The following is a 17,555-nucleotide window of genomic DNA, read 5'->3' as shown; positions in this document are numbered from 1 at the left end:
ACTCAACCCTCTTGTTGCGTGCCAGCAGCAAAACCCTCCCAAGTTCTCTTAATGCATTCGAAACCCTTCCGTCCTCGTGGATTCGATCCCGACTTCCCTATACTAGCCAATAGTATAGAGGGTTGAGGTTTTAAAGCGGGATTGTTGTGACAACGACTGAATTCTGTGAGTTCATGATCTCCTAGACCATGTGCTCTAGTGAATCCTCTGGACCTAAGAGTTTACTTTTACTTAGCAGCAGCAACAATCAATTTCCCGTGGCTTCAAATATTTTCTAGTAGAACTTCATTTATGTTACCCTTGTATGCGTACGTTCTCTTTCTGTTCCCTAGGTCTAGCAGGTAGGATAGTCATTTTTAATTTCCCCCAAGTCTAGTAGTTAAACAAGTCTTAACCCATGAGTTGCGTGGCAGCAGCCAACCCCTTCCAAGTCCTCTGAACACTTGCTTACCCCGTTCATCTCTGTGGGATCGATCCTTACTACCCTGTACTAGTCAATAGTAAATGGGTTAAGGTTTTGATAAGAATTGAGAGTATCCCAACGACACAGACTGATAAGTTTGGGAGTTCCTAGGCTAAGCGGTTGAGTGAATCCTCTAAACCTGTTTGATCCGCACTTTGCAATCTCGCACACACCAATTCTACCTATCACATACAAACTCTTCTTCAACATGCAAATAAGATTTTATTTTCTCTTCACCACGAATCCCTCCAGTTATGTCATGTACAACTCAACCTGTAAAGCACCATGAAAGAATGTCGTCTTTACATCTATCTAATGTAACACTGGATTTTATGCAACTACCATACTCAACATTAAACGCATAGTAGCCAGTTTCCCAATCAGTGTAAACACAATTGTATAATCAATATCTATATGGATGCTCAAATCCCTTGACAACCACTATAGCCTTGTCGCGCTTACTACCATCAGTTTCACTCTTAATTTGAATACTACTCGTAGTGCAATGCCTTATTCACTTTTGGAAGCTCCATGAGCTTTCGAGTGTCGTTCAGGAGATGAGAGGCAAACTCATCGTCAATAAAAATTCACCTTCGATTATCATCATCTTATGCACTATAGCTCACCACTGTTATTAAGCACTCCCTATGTCCCACTGAAGATGACTCACTTTTCTTTTTAGTTCGTCACAACTAAGATGACCCATTACTAAAAATGGAAACACATTTCTCTCTATTTTATTCTCTCTCTCATACTTTACTCTCTCCACATTATACACAAAATAAAGTTTTATAAATTCTCATGCCGCCCGAGGAAGGGGTCATCTTCCTTGGGACGGAGGGAGTAACATATAAAAATTAGGGAGCGAATATCTCATGTCACTCTATAGTCAATCTAGGCATCGGAATATTCAACGATGGAGTGTTTGAATCTTCTTCAAACACTTCTTCAGCATTCTGACTATCCTTGCTCCTACTCGAAATTGAAATGTTTAGCTCGACCACTTGGGGCTCACAACTGTGGGAAATCAATGCCTCTAATATGTTCGCATACAATACATGTTCATTGCAAACCACATCTTTATTGCCAATAACCTTTCGGTCCTACTCATCCCATAATCTATAATCAAACTCATCGTCTTCATAACCACTGAACATACAATTAATAAATTTAACATCCAACTTATTTCTTTCAACAAAACTAACATGAGCACAAACAAGATAAAGATCTTAATATTCAACCATGCAATTCTCACCATGTTCCAACAACGAGAACTTATGAAACAACGACATTTCCACTGGTGCCAAAAACACCTCTTGTGATGATGAACTTCGCCACCTTAAGATGGTTGAGGAAGGGAAAGGCCACCAACATTAGGCCGAGGGGGGCGCGCTACACATGGCTATTTATGGATACTGGTGAAGGAGACGAGTTACACAAATATAAATTGTCGTAAACGTTGAGCACATTGTCAACACATAGTTTTGCGATTGCTATGCAGACAAAACAAGTTCGAATCCGGGTATGCGAACATGTGAGTCCCTTTAAAACTATAAGGGCATTCATAGGCGGGGCCGCATTGCACCTGCTCTCCCTTATACGACCACCCGACAAACCCCCTACACGGCTAAATCGTCGTCCGCCGCACAATTTTATATTTATATTTTTATTTATTTATTTATTTCAAAAAATTAATGTATACTATTTCTCTATTAATACCCATATTTATTTTTAAATAATATGAAGTAGTTTTTCTTGTTAAGATTAAAATGAGAAGAGTTGGTATTAATATTGATACAATAGGATTATTTAACTAGTACTACTCCTAACAACGAGTGAAAGGGAAAATTAGTAGGCAGAGCAAATTTGGGCGGGAAATGGGATAAGTAAATTCTCAGTCACAGCAAACGCCAGTCGGCAGAGATCAAACCTTGTGTGCTCAAATTCATGGAGAAATTCTTAGACCCTGCAGCAACTACACTTTTCGACAAAACGAAATCGGTGAAACGGTAAATCCTTCTCAAACAAATTGATCATCAACCTCATTTAATATCTCTTCTATTACTGTTACTGCTATTTCAATTTTAATTTGTGAAGCCGTGGGTGGAATTCAGGTGCCCATGGAAGAGAAGTCTCGTGGAATTAAACGGAAGAGCGGATCCCAATTATGGCCATTATATCTCTACTCTTATAATTGATTCATATTCTAAGGTTATTACTGCTTCTTATTTTTCCCCCAAATTTTATTACAGTTGCAAATGCTCGAATTAACTCTTTTTTTGGGTGAACAATTGATGGGGCAATTACAAAAAAGAAAGGAGCATTTCCTCATAATTATCATGTCAATGGGGAGCCTTGCCAGACGCACGTATGAATTTTTATGAACTCATTTACTAATTTTTACTATGTCTTATTTTGATATGATTGTAAAAAATGAAGTTACATTGACCATGAATATCTGTTATGGACAGGTTTGTTGGTTTATGAATGCTGGATTGGGTGATTACTCTAGTGCAAGGTCGATCTGCAAAAATATAGACTTCTCCTTTCCTGTAACATATGAATATATGTTTTTAGTTAGTATATTTATTTATGGTCTTTATTTATTTATTTATCTATTCATTTTCAGGCAAGGCATTTCATCAGTTGAATTTGACTCAAAGGTGAGCTTGGGATGCTTGTTTGTTGATTAATAACTTACTGAATGATGAAATAGTATTTTGCATACTCCCTTCGTCTCACATTAGGAGTCACTTTGACTTTTCTGCACTCATTTTATAAAAATGATAATAAATAGTTAAAGTGGAGAAATGGTAAAGTAAGAGAGAGTATAATGCAGAGAAGACAGAAAAGTCAAAGTGACTCCTAATGAGGGACGGAGGGAGTATAAACTAAGATCTCTCTGTTATCGATTTAGAAGATAATTAGCTTCACACTTTCACAGGCTTTTAACATTTTATTGTAACTAAACATAGAGAAATACAATGTCATACTTGATAACAGGAAAACATTCCATTGACTGCAATATGACTTGTCAACTAACAATGCAATTTGCTCCATGAGCGAAGTTTCGTTGTCTTGAGCCAAACAAAATTGCTGGAGAAATTAGTTGGTTGTATTGTTCGCTCATGCCATGACTATTGATGTTAGTTGGCATGCTCTTTTAGATTTTAGCAGCAACTTTACATGACAATGCCACTTTTATCTAATGATAAATCCTTCTATTGGAACATGTAAATGAAATTCTATTGTTCCAGAGTTAAGCTTAAAAAGCAGTGAAGGTTTTGATTCCAGAGCTAACTTCACTCTTCTATTCTGCATGATGGATTCTTGTCTCACGGTAGCAAGTGGATGCTTTGAAGCAAAAAAATTGCAGAGTGTGCCAATGTTTATGTTTATATGGAAGATTTTGTTGTTTTTCTATTAGCATTATTGGATTAATCAATAATGCTTCCATGTTTTGTCAGGGTGTGTACTTGGCATCAGTAACAAAATCAGGTTGCTTAACTGTTCATGACTTCGACAATATTCGTAGTCCAGGTAAAAAGTCATATAAGTAAGATTTATGTACTATGTCTTTATTCAAAGTTTTGCTGACCATTTGGTGCCTAATGGTTTTGACTTCTTTTAATTAGTTATGATCACGCCATCACGGGTGAATCTACGTAACTTCTCATATCTTCTAGGTTCTAATAAATAACTATGAGGCATGAATTGCACCAGCCTGAGCACATAGAAAATACTACAATAGAATAACACATTCTGGGGACAAAAATACTTAATGGCTTTATGTACCTTGGCCTCTATTCTCGAACAAACTATCACTTAATCAGGATGATAACTGAGAATTTTCCATCTTAGATCTCAAACAAAATCACAATGTTGCAAAAATGTTAGATTTTTTAGCTTCAAGGAAAATTCACATTTTTTTTAGTTTTTTACATCAAGCAGTAAGGATCACGTTAGCCATGAAATGAAGGCCGGTAAAACTTGAGTTGTTCTAAGTTGCAACTTCCTATGATTAGCAACTAGGAATGCAATTCTGCGATGCTTTTTATTTATGAGTGTAGAATGTTGTAGAAGAACTTGACTGTTTGTTGTAGAGTACTCATATTTATTATTGTAATTCCCTTTAAGTAAGCTCTTGCTTTTTGGTATACGGTTTGGTTTTGTACCTTTTTGGACCATATAAACTACAGACATCTCTTATTGAGCCGTTCTGTTTTGTTTGTTCTTTTTGTCTTATACATCCTTAAGATTCGAAAGAAGATGAAGCTAAGCAGTTGCTGCACATTTCTACATCTCAACAAATTGATGTTGTTAAGTGGAACCTTGCTAATCAAGATGAGGTAAAATTTTCTTCATTCTGCAATGGGTAAGGTAGTTCTGAATATTCTTTTTGTCCTTCTTGTTAGTTGTGAAATTTCAAGTTTAAACCTATTTCGTTGATAATTTCCCGTATCATATTATATTAACCCTTGCCGATAGCTACCTCCTTACTGAAGTGATGAAAAAATCCACATTCTTGTTATTTTGTGGTTAGCAGTTGTTGAATTGAATCATTGAATGATTCTTCATTCCATTCTCTTGTGAAGTTTTGTCTCGAGAAGACACCTTTTCTTTGACTCTGCTTTTGATTTTCTCTCTATTTCATAGTATATCATATCTCCATTGGTCAAATAAGCAATGCACTTTTCTGTTTGAGAAAATCCAATAAATTTTAAGCATGTTGACCTTTTTTTTTTATTTTTTAAACTTTTTGAGAAACCTAAATATTAGTGTAGTGAGAGGTATGAGTACATTAGCACAAGTTCTATCTTTTCATTCAATTGACCCTTGCATTTTTATGTTATTTCTTCACCCTCTTACTTTATCATATTTTGGCCATACCAGATTGCGTGTACATCAATGAGAAGCAGTGAGATTCATATTTTTGATATTGGGTACATCTCATCTGAACCTGTTGAAGTAAGTATCAGTTTCAGCATTATTATGTGAAAATCCATATAGTAGCATTTTTCGTTTTTTTGAATGAAAAATAATCATTTTATTCTCCCTGGAAGGCGTGATAGAAGTTGCCAATAAATACATAAACAGAAAATTTGAATTACTGTAAAAAAAAGTTCAACATAAAACTTCATTGGGTGTGAGCTTGAACATGTCCACAAGTGGTAGCTGTGAGTTTTCCTATCACATTAAGAAAATTAAAAAAACCTTATGAATACATTTGTTACTTGTTGAGTTCATCTGTCCATGCCAAGGAATGATTTTACTAAAAAAAACTAACGTGTTTTTAATAATATGTGAAGATAAATAGTAAGATATTAAATCTGATAGAGCCGAGGGTTCAAGGCTACTATGCTTGAGAAACCAGAAGTGCAGCACATTTGTAGCCTTGGTATCACTCAGCTGTATGAAGCATAAACAGATTTGAACTTCTTCTTTCTTCATTTTGAGAGTAGATCTGAACTCTTTCATACTTTTAACTTTTCTTCTTTAATAGTAGTATATTAATTTTTTGCATGTTGATATACAACCTGCCTCTGCAAATGAATGTCTTTACCTTGTATTTCCTTATGCAGGTACTGAGGAAGAGACCCAATATCACTGTCCATGGGTTAAATGTCCACAAAGGCTTTTCTGACATTGCCTTTTCATCTGATGACAATTCGAGGTCTATGAAGAGTCGATCTTGTTTGGACTTTGATTTCACGTTCTTAAAAGTCATAGGCGCTTCTCTATGCATTACAATCTACTCCATCCGTCCCGGCTAAGATGACACATTTCTTAGACGGCACAGGAGTTGTTGGTTAATGTGTTTAATTGGAGAGAGACAAAGTGGGTGTAAGTATAATATGAAGAGAGAAAGAGAGTTGAATATTTTAATAGGTGTGAGAAAAAGTGGTTGGGTGTATTAACTGGAGAGAGAAATTTACCAAAAATAGAAATGTGTCATCTTATTTGGGACAAACTAAAAAAGAAAGTGTGTCATCTTAGCTGGGACGAAGTAGTTTGCAAGAAACACCGAAATCCCAATATTGTAAATATGTATTAGAATAATTAAAACCATGGAAATGTCCAAGTATTTTAGAAACATATTTTATAGAGCATACACCTCTCTATGATAAAAGTTTAGGTCTAATAGAAGACAGGAGTGATATTTAAATTGTTGATTATATAACTTCAGTACCAAGAAATATAGGGGATAAAAAAGAATCTGAGAACGGTTGAGATTTTAGGTCTGATCATATTTCCTAGACACCACCCTGTTTATAAAATATTATGTATACAACTCGTAGATGACCTCAGACATAGTTTCTAAGAAGATAATGAATGCTTTGTGGCTGTTATGTAATGGGTATAATCTCCAATTAAGTGTGAATTTTGTGGCTCATATAGGACCAAAAAAAATTCTTATGTGTGCCATATGTTTTTAGCCTTTAGGGGACCTTTTAGGGGCCAGCAATATTTTTTTTGGTTTCATGTATGAGTTCTAAGTTAAACATCATTCTATCCAGTTATTATTGTACTGTAAGATCCGTGAATAAAGCTTTTGGTTTCTTAATTATTCACGCTTTGCATTTCCTTAATACCTTTTGGTCCCCAAATCCTCATTAACAGGTTGCTTGCTTCGGATACTAGTGGTGTAATTAATATATGGGATAGAAGAGTTAGTGATCGTCCATGTTTGGAACTCACCACAAATTCAACTGGCTTGCTTAATAGCATCAAATTGAGCAGGGATAATGAGGTGGGTTTTATCTGAGTTTTGTTGCTTGAAACATGGATAAGAAACATTCATCATCACTCATCATCCCAACGGTGATATGCCATCTGTCTTACATTTTTCTGTTGAATGAGTAGATTGTTTTTGGAGCTAGCAAGCAGGGAAGTATATTTATCTGGGATCTACGTGGAGGAAGGTCATTATCCACTTTCAAAAACCATAAAGAGGTAATAATGCTTTTGGTCTTCTCCCCCAATGATATATGATATATCTCATAGGACTTTCTAATTTTAAAAGGTTAAATGCAGTATTAAATCTACATTTGTGAGAATCACATAAGTTATACGTGTTGATTAATGTTATGCCTCGTCATACTAATATCCTGACTACCATTCTAAAACAAGAAAAGTCAACATGAATTTATTTTCTATCTTTCCAAACTGTTTAGTAATTCTTGTTTATATAAATTAAAAGTTACTAGAAAAGCTCCCCCTGATATTGTTTGTATTAGATGAATGATATTTAGGTGAGATGTGGAAATTTTGAGTTAGGGCCTAGATTTCAGCTTGACGTACCAAAATCAAAATTATTGTGCTCAAAGAAGTAATTTATTTCAATTTATTATAACCAAGAGAAATGCTAGATAACACAAATGGCAGACTGGTTGATGAGGGGGACATTTCTTATTCTTCTTCTACTAAACAACTTCTTGTACCAATCTTTACCCTCTCTGCTTAGTTATGAGTGACTTTGCAGGAATATCATTCTCCTTTGATGACTGTGAAGTTGGCGCCTGAGTTGGAGAAAATATCACCTCTTAAGGTAATGACACTGATGGAATTTATTGAGATCAGGCTCAGTTTGTTCTACCGAAGTTTGCTGATCCTTTCTCAATTTGTTTAATACCAAACTACATTATTTAAGTCTTGTTTTTCACTCTAGAACAATGTGAAGATAACATGCAATTTTATATTCAGAGTCTCTTTTTTTGCAAGCAAGCTTTATAGTTAATACCCAATCCTCTTTTGGTATGATATTGGTGTTCGAAGGGGGAGATTGTTAATATGAATCACTAGTCTGTAACATGTACAAGTTTACCTGTTCTGATCTGTAGGCTATCTAGATAAAAATTTTAAAGTACGTGCAATTATGCTGAACACGAATACCTCAAATATAAAAATTGATAAGGTTGATTAATAATGTTTGGCTGCATAGAAGTGTCATCTTGTACTTTTTTTAACAAAATACTGATAAGGCTTGATTCTTTTTTTTTTGCCTGGTAGTGTAAAAAAAGGCTGTTTGCATATGTGATTTGTGACCATGAGAGACATCACTATGGATCTTGTCCAACTCTGTTATAACTAATTTCCATGTAAATGTAAGCGAGTCGAGATGTTAGACAGCATACTCTTTGTTGATTTAGCTCAGTCCATCATTCAATACAAATAATTTGTTGTGTCAATGAAAGAAAGAAATTAATTGAGTTAATTTTTCTATTGAGTTCAAACCCAATTCCCAAGGTTTAATAAAGTTATTCTTCGTCCTATATTGTTGACTCAATTTGATTGCATGTCTAATGTGACTGCAGGCTCAATCAAGCATTGTTCCAAAGGAAATACACTCAATTGACATCAATCCATCTTGCCCTTACCAACTAGCATTTCATCTCGATGATGGATGGTAATTCTGGAAACAAATGGATTCTGCTTTTACAATATGCGGCGATACTTTCTGTTTTTCACGTGTCAAACATACTTGAATTAGAAAACAGTATGTTGAATTTCGAAGGAAAAACAAGACTTTCGGTTTCTAGTTTTTGATTGTTTGGAAATTCTCTAAAAAAATCTTGAATAGTTTGTGTGTTTTAAGACACATTCTTCCACTTTCCCACTTTCCCCCTTTCCCCTTGTGAGAATTTCATTTGCTTTGGGATCCTTCATCCTTCATGCAAAGCTTTGACAATTTGCTAAGAATGATTATCATTAATTCTTTCTAGGTCGGGTGTCCTGGACACCAACAGGCTTCAAGTGACACACATTCATTGCCCTCCACCTCCATGGTTGTGAGTACACTAAGTCCTCTGGATTTGACTCCATTCTAGCAGAAACTCGTAAAATCCTCACTAATGTCAGTATATTATTCATCTTAATTTGAGGGACTAGGGATGAACCAAATGATTTCGCCAATCTTTCGTACTTGAGAAAGCCATGTTGGCTTCCTTTCAACTCGGTAAGTCGTAAACCGGTTGGATTATTTTACTTCAAGATACATAATCTACAATATCTCTGGAGGAGGTAACGAGCAAAGTTCCAGAGAGAAATAGTCTAAAACGCCTTGGTCTCGTATGTTGCCCTTTTTAAGTAGAAGGATATGTGACCTAACATGTGTTTTGATTCTAATTTTGGATCCTTAAGTAGTTGGTTAATTTGAGTTTCTTGTCTTTTTAATTAATGTTTTTTCAAGGATATGATTGAGTTTTTGTATTAGAATGTTGGAAATATGTAACCGTTCTAGGGAAGATTCAGATTTAGACATCACTTATCAATCATCCAAGCAGTTGTAATCATTAATTTGAGTTCTAGTTTTTTTTTTAAATGTGCAGATCTATGCAGTTGGATCACTATCCAGTGATGGCCTTTATCTTCTGGATTTCTATCCAGATTCTACGTCCCCTTGTCACGTGGATTACAAGTAAGGACCTTTGTTAAATCTCATTCCATAATCTGTTTTTTGGGTTTAGGGGACTTTGCTTTCCTGCTTTTAGCCCTAGGTGGCTTAGGTTGGATCTACGCGAGCCTGGAAATTCTAGGCCTCTCAAGTAGCAGTATTTGATTTGTTCTATGTTGCATAAAAAATGGTGTCATTTTGTTATTCAATTCTATAATCTCATTTTAGCACAAATCTATGTTTATTTTGAAGAACTTGTAATAGCACTGATTCTTTACTTATATAGCTTTGGTGATTCCATAATTTTGATGGCAAACTGAATATGATATAAATATTGGCTAATATTTATATCGTGAAAATGAAACATTTTATAAGCTATTATGTATAAACACCAGGGGTTAAGAGTAGAAAATATGAACTTTTTCGAATCCTCATTGATTTGCAATAGTTATTTTATCTAAACTGGAAGTTGTTGCTGGTAGTGAGGATATGCAAAGTGATGAAAAAGCAAGCATCCGCCCTAAGCAAAACAGACATTTACCATTGTCTGAAAGTGTTACTGCATGTGCTGCCCATCCTTCGGATGGCACCATTGTCGCTGGAACTAAGGTACATACGTCCTCTTTCAAAAGTCATATATCTAAATGCGCGCATGATTTTGAACTACATACTACTATTAAACTTCACAATCTGAAGCCAACCACATAATTTATTAGTGGTTGAATTCATCTGATTATGTCTTGCTCTTATTAGTATCCATTATACATGATATGCTCTGTGTTGAGAATAGTGCAAATCTTTTAGATTCCTAAGACTGCCCAGATTTCTATAATCCTAATCAAATACTTGTATGAAATCATGTCAATCTCTTGTGAGGAAGAATGAATGGCAATGACTGTCACATTGTGAGTTATTGCTGCACAATTTTGTTCGAAAACCTGAGTAAACATTGTTGTATGATGCACAACGACCCTCTATTTTTACATACTTTTTTACCTTTTTCAGCTGTCATCGTTGCTCGTGATTTCCCAATAGAAATGGGAGCTGTAGATGAACTTTTAAGTTTTATTGCAAGTTGAAATGTGAAGTACCTCAGTCAGTTTGCTGGAGTGATACAATTTTGAAACTGTATTAGAAGTTCCAGACAGTGGATTAGAAGAAATGCGAGAAGACATTGATATTACAGAAAATTTAATTTCTGTTATTAGAGATATCAAAATATGAAAACCCAAAAGGAAGTGAAGAGTCATATATACAGAAATCTAAGTTCAACTTCAAGTAGTCTCTGGAACGTAACATTCAGTTATCATTTAAGTACTCACTCTAACATCATATGTGACCATTTTCTTTGACACATGTTGTACTGGATCTCATAATTGTCAATTAGAATTACACTAATATCCATTTTTGGTCTTATACATATAACAATTTTTAGAATTTGGTAAAAAACATTTACTTTTTTATTTTTAAATTTCGAACAAAATGAAATGGCTGCCCCGTCACAAAACTAATAACTAATGGTCAGCGCTAATTAACTACACCCCCGTCCATCTGCTATTAAGAGTCACAGTTTATCAATTTTAGTCCTTCTGACATTAGTAGTTTTAGTTCACTTTTATTATAAATGGTAATTGATCTTATATTTCACTAATTCATTTCACTTACACTATATTATAAACTACTCCCTTCGTCCTAGTTTAAGATTCACATTTTACCATAAAAGTCTGTCCCAGTTTAGGAGTCACATTTAGAATTTTTCATATTTGGACATAAAATTTTACCTCATTATTCAACAAAATTACACCTAAATGTCATTATCTACACAAAAATAAACCAAAAAACAATTTTTAAATCTAAAAAGTCAAATCATCTCACTTTTCACCAACTCACTTCATTTATTACATACTCCACCATCTTACTTCATTAATTACACACTCCACCAATTTCTTAAAACTCGTGTCATAACTAATTGGCACTCCTAAACTTGGACGGAGGGAGTAATATATAAAAATGGGTGAAACATTCCATAACCTTTTTCCATCCACATTCCTTCATATTTCTTAAAACTCGTGGTGAACTCAAATGAGACTCCTAATGGTGGACAAAAGGATTAATTTTTTACTTGATTAGAATACCAATTCATAATTTAAGACTAAAGTTCAAATATATGTTCATTTTACGAATTTGGTTCAGAAATTTAAATAAAATTAGGGTCCTGCCACCACCTTCTTCTTTGCTCGGCTGTCTCAACCACCATACTATTCCTCATCTCCCTGTCGCCAGCGTTCGCCCTCGGTGGCTCCGTCACTACCATCGCCACCGTGTACAGATCCTCCAGCACTATCTATTTCATAGTAATCACAGAAGCCATTCAATAAATCTAGTGCTCCCCCCAGAGAAAATTACTAACCCTTGTAATTAATAATTACTCTCTCCGTCCATCTGAAGATAATTCACTTTTTTTTGTTCCAACGAAGATGACTCATTACTAAAAATGAAACACGTTTCATCCCTACTTTATTCTTTCGCTTACTTTACTCTCTTCACTTAACACACAAAATAAAGTTGCATAAAATCTCATGCCGCCCAAGAAAGGGGTCAACTTCCTTGGGACAGAGGGAGTAACAAACTAATGCATGAGAAAGGTTGCAGTCCCCATTTGACTCATAGTGGGTTTTTAAGAAATGTGAAGAAAAGTGAGTGAAAAAAATATGTGAAATGTGGATTCCACATTTATTTATTAGTTTTATAATAGAATGTGAGTGTAATGAGTTAGTGGAAAGTGGACTCCATTTACCAAAAATGAAAAAAAAGGAGCAAAGTGGACAACATTTCGCGGATGGACCGAAATGATAAAAGTGGACAACTTTTCACGGACGGGAGAGTATAATTATTATGTTGTTTGTCCACTATTTTTGTTGTTTTGATATTTTATAAAAAATTAGGGTTTGAAAATTTGTTGTAAATTCTTCCTATGATGAGGACGATTTGATTTTATAGTCATGTATTATGTGTATTTGGTGTTGTGTTTACATGTAATTGGAAGTTTTGATTAGAGCATGCTCATTTATTTGTCGTTGATTAGTAGTAGTATTAAAAATTTTAGGGTTAATAATGTGATGTCTAATTAGTTTGATTTATGAAGTTAATGTAGTTATTATTGTTTAGCAATTAGCACTACCTAATCACTAGCTTGTCTAGAGAACAATTATCGAGAAGATCCATCCCTTCGTTATTTACAAAATGAACATATTTCGCATTTTGTTTGGGATGAGAAACAACTTAAGTAAGTTAAACTATCGGATATGACAAATGAAAGTGTCTATTTTTACATTTACATGGAAGCCTTATCGGTGGAGACATTTTCATGCAATGTGCATTGATTGGCGAAGACATACCTCATCATCGAATTAGGTGATCCACTATTTATTAGCATTAAAATAATTGTTAATTGGACATGTTACTCTAATATAGCTAAAAGTTAACAAGGGTATTAATGATCACTACTGAATACTAAAGCTTGATTTTCAAATACTATCTTGTAGGTGCTTTGGAAAGGATTTTTGACCAAGAAAATATAAAGCAATCAAATAAAACACGAGATTAGATTAGGCAAAAGCGGGAATTCTATGATATTGATTTCACTAGCTTTTCATTCAATTAACTATTAACCTGATATCTTAGCAAGAATCTGGGAATTATTAAAACGACCCCTTATGTATTCTAAACCTCATTTCGAACACCTATAGATTGTTGATTACACACATAACTAGTTAAAGCATCATACTCCCTCCGTCATATAAAAATAGTGTTCTTTTTTCTCATTTTGGGTCGTCTCACAAAAATAGTCATCTTTCATTTTTGGCAAATTTTTCTCTCTTGTGAGGTATGTTCCATTCTCCAATAACAATAATTCAATCACTTTTTTATTTTTTACATCGCTCTTACTTTATCAATTTTAAATTAAAATTCGGGTCATCGCCGAAATCCCTATTTCTATTGGACGGAGAGAGTATATGGTAACTTCTAATGGATCTTAGAGTGTCCACTATGGGAGCGGCTCGGCGGTCGCCGAAGAGGGGTGTGGGGCGAGGCGGGAGGCGCGGCGGTCATAGTGGCTGGGGTGGCCGCCGCGCCTGAGGACGGGGGAGGGGGGCGGAAACGGCTTCGCCGCGTGCGGGGCGAGGACGCGGCTGGTGGGGGTGAGGCGTGCCTATAGGCGCGGCGGTCATAGTGACCGCAGCTTCCGGCGCGGCGGTCGACGCGTGCAAAATTTTTTATTTTTAAAATGAAAATTGATTATAAAATTTGGGGGCTATTGAAGGTGTCCACTATAGTGGCAGAAATAGAATTTTGGGGCTATGGACAAAAATCCGGGGCTATGGACAAAAAACTGGGGCGAGGCTATTGGGCGTGTCCACCTTATAGTGGACACCCTTAGGATCTCACATATCCTCACTAATAAGTGTCAAATCTTTCATTCTTATTCATTTATTTTGTTATCTATTTTGTCTAGTATACTACTCTTTCAATCTTATTTATTCCAGACTCCAAGTTCCAGATTATTTTAAGAAATCTAAGAATCAGAAACAGCTCCATATGAAAAGAATTCAGCACAGATGATCAAGCTCACAAGAAATATAAAATAAAAAGAATCACTAAATCAATATACACAACTCTCTCTCTCTCTCTCTCTCTCTCTCTCAACCTACTTGTTGGAATAATATACATGTATCATCAGTATATTTATGGAATTGAGCTATTTCTTTATCAATCCATCTCCATGAATACTTGTTAGCTACTAAGTTTTAACATATTTCTTTACACATTTAAGCGATCATATAGATAAAGAAAGCCACAACAATCGAGATATACTATCCTTAATTGGTGATAATTTATAAAAACAAGTTACAAACAAATTCAATATTCACCATAAAACTTTAAATTACAATCAAGAAGGGCGTAGAAGTTACCCATATATTGCCTTTGCAAATTTGGAATAGAATCCCACATTTCTCACTTGTTCAATCATCATATTTAAAATCAACACTGCAATTTTGCAAGCCTGGCTGAGTAGCTATTCAGCAATGTCAGCTATAAATTTACAGGATAATACGCAATTGAAAACAACGATATATTATACACAATATATACCCATTGCATTTAATAAAACCCAGAAAAAAAAACCCCTAAAATTGCAAAATTGGGAGGGAAAAATAAAAAAGAAAAAGAATCCGTTCTATAAGCAAAAGAACCCAATGTCAATTTACAATACTATCCAAACAAACACCTTTTTTTTACCGAAACTACCCCTCCCTCATCTTCTACTTCTTCCCCTTCTTCGCCGGCGGAGCTTTCTTAGCAGCTGCAGCCGCAACCACCTTCCTCGGAGTTGTTCTGGTGGAAGTTCTGGACGCTTTAGCAGGCGGTTTCTTCTCAGCCTTAGGCTTCTCCGGTGCCTTCCTCTTCGGCGCCGCCTTCGCCTTAGCAGAGGCTGCAGCTTTTGGCTTCGCCGCAGGCTTGGCCTTGGCAACCGACTTGGCCTTCGTTGCAGGTGCAGTCTTCGCTTTCGCAAGGGCAGCTTTAGCCTTCGGCTTAGGTTTCGCCGCAGTCTTCTTCCCCTTCGCAGCAGCAGCAGCCTTCGGCGCGGCCTTAGGCTTTGCAGAAGAAGCAGGCTTCTTCTTAGCAGGCGCCGCAGTGGTGGCCGCAGCGGCGGCGGTTCTGGAAGCACGAGCTGACGGCAATTTGTACGAGTTCTTCACCTTCACGAGCTTGTCATTCTCGACGAGCTTCCTCAGCTGAATCAGCAAAATCTTCCTGAAATTCAACGGCAGAGAATTCTGCTTCTCCTCGATGAACTTCTGAATCGCGTACTGGCTCGATCCAGTCCTCTCCTTCAACGCCACGATCGCCTCCTTAATCATCTGCATGCGCAAACGAGGAGAAATCAGATCCCATTCCACAATTGCACAATTCAAAACAAATTAGAAAATTAGATTCGTTTAATACATCGAAGTAGGGAGGGTGGGAGGGAGATATGCGCTTCCTCGGTGCCGGAACCTTCTTCTCCTTTGGGGCAGCCGCCTTCCTCGCCTTGGTGGATTTCGGCGGCGGATTCTCCTCCTTGGGAATGGCAGCATCCTCGACGGCTGGCTGTTCCGCCTCATCCTCGATTGGAACAACTGGATCTTCGGTGGCAGCCATGGGAGATTCAGCTAGGAATTAAGGAGATCGAGCTGCAGATCTATGTTGTAGAGCTATGAATACCAAGTTAAGGTGCAAGTCTGAAGGCGAAATTGAGCGGATTTAATATACAGAAGACGCAATCTGATTGGTCGAGAGGCAGCTGACGCGGATTGAGAGGGTTTTGAAATTTTGAATTTAGACCGTGCGATGCGATCTAATCTACGGCTGTGGGGCTGGGTGAGTAGGACTGATGGTAAAAGCATTAGTTGATATTGGCAGTTTTAGGGGATTGGGGTGTGTTTCTATGCTTGATTAATTTGGGGATAACTCGAGCTAGGGTGTATGGAATTTTCCGAATCTTGATTTATTTTGTAGGGAACTTCCTAAGGTTTCAGGGGAATGTTCGTTTGTGCGTCGAAGGTAAGCGGTTAGGGAGATATTGCTCTCGGAACGTAAAGTGGTCAAGACAAGTGTTTTCACGGAGCGTGTCGTGGTTTCGGAGTATTGTGTGAGAATGCTTGGGATGTAATGCTAATTTTGATATTGGATCCTGTTCTAGGTTAATGTGGGGAGTGTTTAGAAACAGGAATCGTGTAAATCCATTGAGATTTGATTGGAGAAATGTTCGTTTGAATTGAAGGGAAGATGAACAAATATTCTTAGCTAGTGTATGGTGTGTAGTCTCAACCCATGTAATGTAAGTTTTTTGTCATAAATCATCTTATATTATGATTTTTTTTCATTGAGCAATGTTACACCTTCTGGATTAACAATAAATGTCACCATGTTGTTGTGCTGAAGAATTGAAGCCAAAAAATGAGAACACTTGGCATCGTAGCGTAAGAAAAAGTAATGTAACGTAAATTTTTGACACGTGTAACGTTTCCATAAGATTTTATAATACCGAATTTTATAATAAGATTTTGTAATAGCAGATTTCGTGTTTCCGTAATCTACGCGCAAATACCAATTTACATGGCAAACCTATCTTTGAACAAAAACAACATTTTATTTTGGTAATTTACCATCAAAACATGTCGCATATAAACTCAATTTTTTTCTAAAAACCTTAATTTGACACCATCTTTAATCGCCAAGATCTGCTTAGAAACACCTAATCATCCTAGTTTACTTCAAAAAAACATTATCAATGGGATGCACAGTGTATATTCTTTTAGCACACCATTGAACTTGTACAGTTATACTGTTATACTACATGCTATAGGACTAATTCACATATCAAATTATTCTAATGATTACTATTTCCAAATTACTCTAACGGTTACACTAGACATAATATTTTTCACTATTTCCAAATTTTATGAGTTACTAGTAGTATTGTTTTTAATATGATAATGAACAAAGTTGTCCAAATCTTCTTAATTCATCATGTTGTCAGCCACGTCAAAGGTTAACATGTGTGCACTCTAATTTACATAGTACTAAATCAATGTGTAGTTAATCAACATCAATATATTTGTTGAAGAAAAAAAGCCTAGAATAAGACTGAGT

At 36.0% G+C, this 17,555-nt stretch overlaps 2 protein-coding genes across 3 annotated transcripts; one reads left to right on the top strand and one right to left on the bottom strand.

Moving 5' to 3' along the window:
* The first annotated feature begins 2,323 nt into the window (after positions 1 to 2,323).
* Positions 2,324 to 11,273, top strand: LOC121761266. 2 transcript variants are annotated; one of them, XM_042156909.1, is made up of 18 exons: positions 2,324 to 2,472; positions 2,578 to 2,674; positions 2,778 to 2,831; positions 2,935 to 2,981; positions 3,093 to 3,126; positions 3,931 to 4,003; positions 4,721 to 4,812; positions 5,357 to 5,431; positions 6,046 to 6,137; positions 7,085 to 7,214; positions 7,328 to 7,417; positions 7,947 to 8,012; positions 8,779 to 8,870; positions 9,187 to 9,249; positions 9,353 to 9,419; positions 9,793 to 9,881; positions 10,340 to 10,466; positions 10,863 to 11,273. In XM_042156909.1, the coding sequence occupies exons 1-18, from the start codon at positions 2,411 to 2,413 to the stop codon at positions 10,890 to 10,892; spliced, it is 1,380 nt and encodes a 459-aa protein (XP_042012843.1). In that variant the 5' UTR covers positions 2,324 to 2,410; the 3' UTR covers positions 10,893 to 11,273. The 2 variants fall into 2 exon arrangements, with proteins under 2 accessions (XP_042012843.1, XP_042012842.1); XM_042156908.1 differs by having other exon boundaries at positions 9,187 to 9,252.
* Positions 11,274 to 15,074: 3,801 nt separating this feature from the next.
* LOC121761267 (histone H1-like) lies at positions 15,075 to 16,122 on the bottom strand. Its single transcript, XM_042156911.1, has 2 exons — positions 15,867 to 16,122; positions 15,075 to 15,781 (listed from the first exon to the last, which is right to left on the bottom strand). Exons 1-2 carry the CDS (start codon positions 16,059 to 16,061, stop codon positions 15,182 to 15,184), a joined length of 795 nt encoding a protein of 264 aa, XP_042012845.1. The 5' UTR covers positions 16,062 to 16,122; the 3' UTR covers positions 15,075 to 15,181.
* Positions 16,123 to 17,555: the final 1,433 nt, after the last annotated feature.

This window comes from Salvia splendens, chromosome 13 (genome assembly GCF_004379255.2).
Source record: "Salvia splendens isolate huo1 chromosome 13, SspV2, whole genome shotgun sequence".
Taxonomy (NCBI): domain Eukaryota; kingdom Viridiplantae; phylum Streptophyta; class Magnoliopsida; order Lamiales; family Lamiaceae; genus Salvia; species Salvia splendens.
The sequence above is the reverse complement of the archived record's forward strand: the minus strand, read 5'-3'. Positions and strand labels throughout refer to the sequence as shown.

Excerpts from the sequence above, each read along its gene's own strand:
- LOC121761266 (XM_042156908.1), top strand. The coding sequence starts at position 2,411 with ATGGAGAAATTCTTAGACCCTGCAGCAACTACACTTTTCGACAAAACG. Across the intron at positions 6,138-7,084 it reads TCATCTGATGACAATTCGAG|GTTGCTTGCTTCGGATACTA; the intron begins GTCTATGAAGAG and ends CCTCATTAACAG. Across the intron at positions 7,418-7,946 it reads CTTTCAAAAACCATAAAGAG|GAATATCATTCTCCTTTGAT; the intron begins GTAATAATGCTT and ends GTGACTTTGCAG.
- LOC121761267 (XM_042156911.1), bottom strand. The coding sequence starts at position 16,061 with ATGGCTGCCACCGAAGATCCAGTTGTTCCAATCGAGGATGAGGCGGAA. Across the intron at positions 15,782-15,866 it reads CCCACCCTCCCTACTTCGAT|ATGATTAAGGAGGCGATCGT; the intron begins GTATTAAACGAA and ends TTGCGCATGCAG.